The sequence below is a fragment of the Sander lucioperca genome, chromosome 9 (assembly GCF_008315115.2).
Source record: "Sander lucioperca isolate FBNREF2018 chromosome 9, SLUC_FBN_1.2, whole genome shotgun sequence".
In the NCBI taxonomy this organism is placed as follows: domain Eukaryota; kingdom Metazoa; phylum Chordata; class Actinopteri; order Perciformes; family Percidae; genus Sander; species Sander lucioperca.
In genome coordinates, this window is record NC_050181.1 from 38,787,100 (window position 1) to 38,797,099 (window position 10,000).

The 10,000-nt window shown below is 36.5% G+C and overlaps 2 protein-coding genes and 1 long non-coding RNA gene across 5 annotated transcripts in view; 2 read left to right on the plus strand and 1 right to left on the minus strand.

The window, feature by feature from the left end:
* Window positions 1–10,000, minus strand: part of LOC118495833 — a 145,288-nt gene that overhangs the window by 71,547 nt on the left and 63,741 nt on the right. The gene's annotated exons all lie outside the window — the stretch shown is intronic.
* LOC118495823 (zinc finger protein 335-like) overlaps window positions 1–10,000 on the plus strand; it is a 96,192-nt gene that overhangs the window by 41,399 nt on the left and 44,793 nt on the right. The window lies entirely within an intron of this gene.
* LOC116039460 (dynein heavy chain 17, axonemal-like) overlaps window positions 1–10,000 on the plus strand; it is a 42,243-nt gene that overhangs the window by 28,378 nt on the left and 3,865 nt on the right. For both annotated transcript variants that reach the window (XM_036005027.1, XM_031284346.2), the window contains exons 17-18: window positions 1–65; window positions 9,791–9,923. The exon at window positions 1–65 is cut by the window's left edge and continues 105 nt beyond it. In XM_036005027.1, the coding sequence (XP_035860920.1) occupies window positions 1–65; window positions 9,791–9,923 (198 nt within the window). The remainder of the gene's footprint in view (window positions 66–9,790; window positions 9,924–10,000) is intronic.

The following is a 10,000-nucleotide window of genomic DNA, read 5'->3' on the forward strand; positions in this document are numbered from 1 at the left end:
CTGTCCGTCCTCCAGGACTGGAGACACATGTACACACAGTACCTGCTGGGTGCCGTCAGCAACAGGTGACACACCTGAGCTGATCCACACCTTTACACACACACACACACACACACACACACACACACACACACAGAGACACACACACACACTAAACCTGCATCACATCCTTTTTTTACCCACAGAAAAACTAACCACTGTGTGTGTGTGTGTGTGTCTGTGTGTGTGTGTGTCTGTGTGTTGGGGTGTGTGTGTGTGTGTGTGTTTGTGTGTGTGTGTGTGTGTGTGTGTGTGTGTGTGTGTGTGTGTGTGTGTGTGTGAATGTGTGTGTGTGTGTGTCTGTGTGTGCATATGTGGTTTATGGAGACATTTCGTATGAATACACGCCACACTATGGGGACATTTTGTATTAACAGGACAGGGTCAGAGTCCTCATAATTCAGACAATGTAGAAGTGTTTCTATAGGCATAGAAAGCTAGAATTCAAAATTTCAGCAAATTTCAGCAAAAGTCTCCATAGTTCACATATATCTGAATTTGTGTATAAGCTGTGTATCGACACAGCGCCCCTGTAGGTTGGTCTTGGTATTGCACCACCTCATTAATAATTCACACAATGTGTAAAATTCACAGCTTTTGATTGGTTGTCAGCAGACGGTCCCCATAATAATGTGTTTTATCAGAAAAGATGTGTATTCTACAATTAACAATACAATATCATGCTGAGCCAACACATTGTCACCTGCACCTGCATGTGTGAAGAGTGGAGATGCAAGAGGTAAGATTCAAAACACACTGCTACATTTCTTCTCCAGAAACTTAGCAAACTTTATGTTGATGTTGGTCGCTAGTTTAAAGTGTTATTTTTTACCTGCAATTGATAACTAACACTATATTAGTTTAGCTAATGTTAATGCTAGCTAATGCTAACGCTAACGCTAGCTCTAGCTAACGCTAGCTAACGCTAATGCTAACGCTAACGCTAGCTTAGTTTGGGCAGTGTTTATCTCGGGTAAATGTTTCTAGTTGGAAAGTTTGTGTTTAACACAAAACTATAATCTTAAACTAACAGTCTGGGCAAGGATTTCATATGAGTTAACCCTCTGAAACCTGCTATGATTTCAGCCAGCATTACTGTCTTTCAGAGGCTGTAGTGGGCCCAATATTTAATGTAGCATGAAGATAGTGCTATCATATGAAACTAGCTAGACAACCTAATGCATTCATTGGTGCATTAGGTAACTATGGTATGTGAATTGTCATTCTTAATTCGTAGCATCTTTTGCAGGTTTAATTTTTCTCAGAAAAACAAACTCTGCTATTTTATACAAACTCAATATCAGTAGTTGTAGTAGTAGTTATTGTTGTGGTGGTGATTTATTTATTCATTCAGCATAGTGTGCTTCTGTCATTCTACTTTACATTTTGTCATCCTTATCTTTTGCCTTTCAGTGTTGATGCAGCAAAAGAGGATGACTCCTTAGGGAGACTTGTCAATGACGACAATATAGAACCAAACAGCAGAATGAGGACAATCACTGTTGAAGGACAGCCTCATCTCCGTTTGTTTGCTGTCAAGGACATCAGGCCAGGAGAAGAGATCACCTACAATTATGGAGACTCTAACCGGCCATGGAGATCAAAGGTACAGAAAGAAATTTGTTACAGAGATGATTAGATAGTTTGAGTGCAAATCACTCTCTCTGCAAACTAGTTGGATTGTGAACTCTCTGCTATCATTACCACACAGGTGTTGATGACTTATTTGTGCATTTCAGCTTGACCTACACAAGTTTGACTCCTGTCTGTCATGCAGTGCACGCAGTGTAATGGCCCAGACCCATGAAGTAGTGCTGTTTTTCCTCCACCAAATTACAAAATTTTTTTGTTGACAGGCACTTCTAATATGTAAACAAACACAAACCAAATTTCGGAAATCATTAATCCAACATTCCTTTTAACATTAGTGTTAAATTAATTGGTTTGTTTTTGGCGATTTAAATGAGCCAACTCTGTGTTAGAGCAGTCTAAACACTATTACACAGCAACATTGGATCAAGCTTCTCCACTTTATCGCTAGTAATGGGAAATGAGAATGACAAAATATTCACTTTGACCAGTGTCAGTCTGTCACTTTCTCCAATGTATAGAACAAGGGGAGCAGTGGGTGAAGATATACAGGTGTGACTGATGTTAGGGGATTGTAGTGATGGAGTTTAATGTTTCAGAGTGAAGAAAACATTTCCTGACTGGCTTTCCTAACCATTAAAGAGCTCCAAGAGCGAGACACTTCCACTGCCACTTGTATTTCTGTCAGTCATTTGACTGAGGCAGATGGTTACCATGCAGCTCAAATATGTTAAACAGGTGACTTAATGTCCATGGCATGTTGTTATGGTCAACAGATTTTTTTTCAGTTGTAAAACATTTTTGACAGTATATTGGAGGGTACAGATACACTCCTCAATATGTCTAAAGTGGTCATTTATAGACACTCTGAGGACAGTGTATTTAGATACTGTGAGTACATAGTAAGATTGAAAATGGATTTTCAGGGCTAAATGTTGTACATACACAGTCTTTAGTGTGTATGTACTGGTCAGGTGTATACACTGTAAGGACTGTGTATGGATACTGTTAAGTTTTGCATTGGTGTGTATGTAAAGATTTATTTTTACACTCTATCATATTTACACTACATTACCATCTCATTTATATCATTATCTTTACCTTAGTGAGTAATTGTATTGTTAGCTTTCAATATATCAGTAATTTCACTAATTTGTTGTCCATTAATTTGTCCAACAATGTCACGATGCTGCACTGACATAATTTCTCCTATATAGATAATTGTGTTGTTACCTCGCTTAATCAACAAGCACAGTCTTGTTATGTTTGGTTATTTAATGATATTTTTTTCGTTTGTCTACACAAGATTTCAAGTGAGACCGAGGAACAAGCAGCCGTGGCATCTAAGAGCCTCAAAGATGTTAAACAGGTGATTTAATTTCTAATCAATGTTGATGTTGACCTCAGGTCTTTTCAGTGACAAAACAGTTTTTTACACTCAGTATCATGCTTTCCCTACATTATCATCTTATCAATATATTACATCATTTTCTTAGTACACAATTTTATTATTAGGTCAAGATATCAGTACCTATGGTCATTGGTTCAACAATGGATGCCACTGTGCTGTACAGAATGTATGTAAATGACTGTACAAATATTTATCTAAACATACTGTATTATCTTTCTTATCTTACACCTGTATAGATAATTAAGTTGTTACCTCACTACAATATATATCAAAAAGCATAATCTTTTTCTGCATTACTGGTTATTTAATGTTCTCTATTTTCTACGCAAGATTTCAACAAGGACAGAGGATCACCATGCCACCGTGATATCTGACAGCCTCAAAGATGTTGAACAGGTGACTGCATTTTGAATGTTGATATTGACATCATATCTTGTCAGTAGCAAAGCAGTTTTTACGGTAATGATATTTCACGGTTTCGATACACAGTCCTCAGCTTACATGTATTGTTCAGGTTTATACTCTATGAGAACTGTGTATGGATACTGTTAAGTGTTTTTTTTATTGGTGTGTATGTCAAGATGATTTTTTCCCCTTACTATCATTTCACTACATTATCATCTTATCACAATCATCTATCATTTTATTAGTTCATATTGTTATTGTTAGCTTTTAGGATATCAGTAACTTCACACATTTGTTGTCCATTCATTTGTCCAATAATGGATGTCACAATGCTACACTGACATAATTACTGTGAATGGCTGAACGTATTTTTATGTTTACATACTGTATATTTGAGCCCTCGTCTTTCTCTTAAATAGATCCATGTGTTGTGCCATACTGGTTATTTAATTACATTTTTTCCAATTTTCTACATAAGATTTCAACCGAGACAGAGGATCACCATGCCACCTTGATATCTGACAGCCTCAAAGATGTTGAACAGGTAACTTCATTTTGAATGTTGATATTGACATCATATCTTGTCAGTAGCAAAGCAGTTTATACAGTAATGATATTTCACGGTTTCAATACACAGTCCTCAGCTTACATGTATTGTTCAGGTGTATACTCTATGAGAACTGTGTATGGATACTGTTAAGTGTTTTTTTTTTATTGGTGTGTATGTCAAGATGATTTCTTTCCCCTTACTGTCATCATTTCACTACATTATCATCTTATCACAATCATCTATCATTTTCTTAGTTCATAATGTTATTGTTAGCTTTTAGGATATCAGTAACTATAGTCATTTGTTTAACACTTGATGTCACTGTGCTGTACTGACTAAATTTCTGTGGATGGCTGTACAAATATTCATGTGACCATACTGTATACCTGAGGCTGTATCTTACTCCTGTATAGATAATGAAGTTGTTACCTCACTCCATATCAACAAGCATAATCTTATTGTGCCTTACTGGTTAATTAATGATAATTTCCCCCTTTTTTCTACACAAGATTTCAACAGAGGCAGAGGGTCACCATGCGGTCTTGGCATCCGACAGCCTCAAAGATGTTGAAAAGGTGACTTAATCTCTATTTAATGTTGATATTGACATCAGATCTTTTCAGTTGCAAAGCAGTTTTTACTAGATGTTGACATTTGATGGAGGGGTATGGATACACAGTCTTCAGTGTACATGTACTGGTCAGTTGTAGGCACTTTGAGGACAGTGTATTTGGACATTATCCCTTCATAGTAAGATTAATGGAAAATGTGACTGTATAAATGCTGTTAGCTATTTAGTATTATTAGTAGTATCAGCATTTCTCTATAATATTAGATCCACAAAAATTGAAGTTGAAAAAATCACTTAAAGTCTGTGTTTAAATCAAAACTTTTAAAAAACCCAGGCTATTTGTTATCATCCCTGTGTGTATGTGGTTTATCAGACTAAATTGATAGTGACATTAACAGAAGACCAGTTCAAATGGAATGCCATGAAATAATATGTAATTACAAGAGAAAGGAGTTAGGTATTGCAATAGAAACTAAACTGATTGCTTCTTATGTTTTTAGCCATAATACAAAATAAAACTGAATCAACAATTTGTGTAAAAACACTTTTTAATTTCATTATTGTATGTGTTCATATACAGTAAATGAGACAGGAATGTAGTGTAATAATGATAGTGAGTGTAAAAATTAATCTTTGCATACACACCAAGACAAAACTTAACAGTATCTATACACAGTCCTCACAGTGTATACACCTGACCAGTACATACACACTAAGGACTGTTTCTGTATACACAGTACTCAGAATATCTTTAACCTTTTCACAAAAATATAAAACTCAAGAATATTTTTTTAAACTTACCTGATGAATGTTGTCTGAGCAATATTCAGGTATTACAAGTGTGATATCTGAACAGAACAGGACAGGGGACTTGACTGGAGAATCTCTCTCGCCAAATAGCTTCATATACATAAGGACTGTGTATACAGAAACAGTCCTTAGTGTGTTTGTACTGGTCAGGTGTATACACTATAAGGACTGTGTATGGATACTATTAAGTGTTTTATTTAACAGACAAGTTAGAAATTATTTGGTTCCCTTGAAACTTGGTTTCTCACCTTTAGTATATCCTTGTAATATTAGATGCTTAACAATTTCAAGTGGGTCAAATAATCTATTTATGGTACGTTTATTGAGAAATGGATTTTCAGGGCTAAATGGTATACATAAAAAGTCCTTAGTGTGTATGTACTGGTCAGGTGTATACACTGTGAGGACTGTGTATGGATACTGTTAAGTTTTGTATTGGTGTGTATGCAAAGATTCATTTTTACACTCACTATCATCATTACACTACATTACTGTCTCCTTTATATCATTATCTTTACCTTAGTATGTAATTGTATTTTTAGCTTTCAAGATATCAGTAACTTCACACATTTGTTGTCCATTCATTTGTCCAATAATGGATGTCACAATGCTACACTGACATAATTACTGTGAATGGCTGAACGTATTTTTATGTTTACATACTGTATATTTGAGCCCTCGTCTTTCTCTTAAATAGATCCATGTGTTGTGCCATACTGGTTATTTAATTAATTTTTTTCCAATTTTCTACGTAAGATTTCAACCGAGACAGAGGATCACCATGCCACCTTGATATCTGACAGCCTCAAAGATGTTGAACAGGTAACTTCATTTTGAATGTTGATATTGACATCATATCTTGTCAGTAGCAAAGCAGTTTATACAGTAATGATATTTCACGGTTTCAATACACAGTCCTCAGCTTACATGTATTGTTCAGGTGTATACTCTATGAGAACTGTGTATGGATACTGTTAAGTGTTTTTTTTTTATTGGTGTGTATGTCAAGATGATTTTTTTCCCCTTACTGTCATCATTTCACTACATTATCATCTTATCACAATCATCTATCATTTTCTTAGTTCATAATGTTATTGTTAGCTTTTAGGATATCAGTAACTATAGTCATTTGTTTAACACTTGATGTCACTGTGCTGTACTGACTAAATTTCTGTGGATGGCTGTACAAATATTCATGTGACCATACTGTATACCTGAGGCTGTATCTTACTCCTGTATAGATAATGAAGTTGTTACCTCACTCCATATCAACAAGCATAATCTTATTGTGCCTTACTGGTTAATTAATGATAATTTCCCCCTTTTTTCTACACAAGATTTCAACAGAGGCAGAGGGTCACCATGCGGTCTTGGCATCCGACAGCCTCAAAGATGTTGAAAAGGTGACTTAATCTCTATTTAATGTTGATATTGACATCAGATCTTTTCAGTTGCAAAGCAGTTTTTACTAGATGTTGACATTTGATGGAGGGGTATGGATACACAGTCTTCGGTGTACATGTACTGGTCAGTTGTAGGCACTTTGAGGACAGTGTATTTGGACATTATCCCTTCATAGTAAGATTAATGGAAAATGTGACTCTGTATAAATGCTGTTAGCTATTTAGTATTATTAGTAGTATCAGCATTTCTCTATAATATTAGATCCACAAAAATTGAAGTTGAAAAAAATCACTTAAAGTCTGTGTTTAAATCAAAACTTTAAAAAAAAACCCAGGCTATTTGTTATCATCCCTGTGTGTATGTGGTTTATCAGACTAAATTGATAGTGACATTAACAGAAGACCAGTTCAAATGGAATGCCATGAAATAATATGTAATCACAGGAGAAAGGATTTAGGTATTGCAATAGAAACTAAACTGATTGCTTCTTATGTTTTTAGCCATAATACAAAATAAAACTGAATTAACAATTTGTGTAAGAACACTTTTTAATTTCATTATTGTATGTGTTCATATACAGTAAATGAGACAGTAATGTAGTGTAATGATGATAGTGAGTGTAAAAATTAATCTTTGCATACACACCAATACAAAACTTAATAGTATCTATACACAGTCCTCACAGTGTATACACCTGACCAGTACAAACACACTAAGGACTGTTTATGTATACCATTTAGCCCTGAAAATCAATTTTTCAATAATCTTACCATAAATAGATTCTTTGAACCACTTGAAATTGTTATGCATCTAATATTACAAGGATATACTAAAGGCGAGACACCAAATTTCAAAGGAACCAAACAATGTATAACTTGTCTGTTAAATTAAATACTTAACAGTATCTATACACAGTCCTCACAGTGTATACACCTGACCAGTACAAACACTCTAAGGACTGTTTCTGTATACACAGTCCTCAGAATGTCTTTAACCTTTTCACAAAAATATAAAACTCAAGAATATTTTTTTAAACTCACCTGATGAATGTTGTCTGAGCAATATTCAGGTATTACTCGTGTCATGTCTGGACAGAACAGGACAGGGGACTTGACTGGAGAATCTCTCTCACCAAATAGCTTCATATACATAAGGACTGTGTATGGATACTGTTAAATGGGTGATAGAATGCAAAACCGATTTTACCTTGTCATAGCTGAAAAATTTGTGCATGGCTAGTTTACAACACTTTGAAGTTGTCGATTTACTAGGTGACAACATTTCTGTGCATAGGTGTTAACTCTAGGCATGTGGATTTCCACTGACTTGACCGAATATGTTTTATCACTTTTGTAGTTTCTCCTGGAAATTTCCCGGAGAGACAGGATCAAAGAAGGAAACAGAAAAGGCAGTGGTCCCCAAAAGAGGATGCAGCTATAATGAGACCTTTTAAAAAGCACATTGCCAAGGGAAAACTGGCCACAAGAATTGAATGCCAGCAGTGCAAGAACGCTGAACATCCTGATCTTGATAGGCGGTCACTTCAAAACATCAGATACTTTGTTAGAAATCGGGGCATAGCTCTGAAAAAGAAAACCAGCCAATAAAGTGTTATGTTGCTGTTATGATGCAATTATGTTGTAATTCTTTGTTGTTCTTAAAAAAGGGCTAGTTTCCGCTGATGCCTCAGTTTTTTTTTTTTTTTCAACTGCTGTCTGTATTAAAATGGCACCTTTTTCACTGTGTGATGTAATTTGTCTGTTTGTATAAGCTGTCTTTTACAAGGTCATCATCACACAAATAGCATTGTATTTCAAGAGACCACTGCATTTTAAAGTGGTCCTCCTACTGCATCAGCGATGTCATTGCTGCATGTGTACCATATTAAATACCAGTTGTATTTGCAATGACTTTGAAGTTTAATCACTCATGCCCTCAAAGGGGCAAAAGACATAAATCAGACATTAAAAGTGGTTGCACACATTGACCTATCTATAGCTATTTATGTATCTATAACAATATAAATATAAAAAGAGAGAGAGTCTCTTATTTAGAGAGTTATATTTTCTGTTAAAATCTGTCCTCATATGTTAGGTGTGTCCTTTTAATGCATATTGCCTTCACTTAAGTGTATGTGTTTGGACATGTCCCATTTAATCATGATTGACCCTTTAATGCACTTCAGTGACAGTTTTGTGTGTTGTATAGCTACTGTCCTCACAAATTGGGTTAGTCCTTATAATTTCGATTTGTGTCAGGGGCGGGGCTTATGCACCTAATTAACTTCTGTCCTCATAATAAGGCATGTTGTCAGGTTGTTACATTTTCAGTTGTGTTGTGTGTATTCAATATTTGAAGTGGAATTTGTGTTGTATGGCTTAAAACAGATTTTTTGATATTAACCAGATCTTTATGAAGCAAGTGGAAAGGGGAGCCCCTCTAATGTAGCAAAAAACTTGTTTGGGCAGCAGTGTCCCTTCAGTACACAAAAACCAGTATGTGTGTGTGTGTGTGTGTGTGTGTGTGTGTGTGTGTGTGTGTGTGTGTGTGTGTGTGTGTGTGTGTGTGAATGTGTGTGTTTGTCTCTGTGTGTGTGTCTGTGTGTGTGTGTGTGTGTGTGTGTGTGTGTGTGTGTGTGTGTGTGTGTCTGTGTGTGTGTGTGTGTGTGTGTGTGTGTGTGTGTGTGTGTGTCTGTGTGTGTGTCTCTTCTGTGTGTGTGTGTGTGTGTTTGTGTCTCTGTGTGTGTGTGTGTGTGTGTCTCTGTGTGTGTGTGTGTGTGTGTGTCTGTGTGTGTGTGTGTGTGTGTGTGTGTGTGTCTCTCTGTGTCTCTGTGTGTGTGTGTGTGTGTGTGTGTGTGTGTGTGTGTGTGTGTGTCTCTCTGTGTCTCTGTGTGTGTGTGTGTGTGTGTGTGTGTGTGTGTGTCTCTCTGTGTCTCTGTGTGTCTCTCTGTGTCTCTGTGTGTGTGTGTGTGTGTGTGTGTGTGTGTGTGTGTGTGTGTGTGTGTGTGTAGTCTGAAGCAGGTGACCCAGCGTGGCGAGGATGAAGACTCCTCCTCTTCCTCCAGGTTCCCGCTGACTGAAACCATCCTCCTGCTGGAAGCTGCAGGAGTCGAGCTGCCTGAACACCTGGCGGCTCAGCTGCAGGTAGTGACATCACTCTGACATCACTGTGACATCACCATGACATCACTGTGACATCACCATGACAGCTAAGGCTGTAA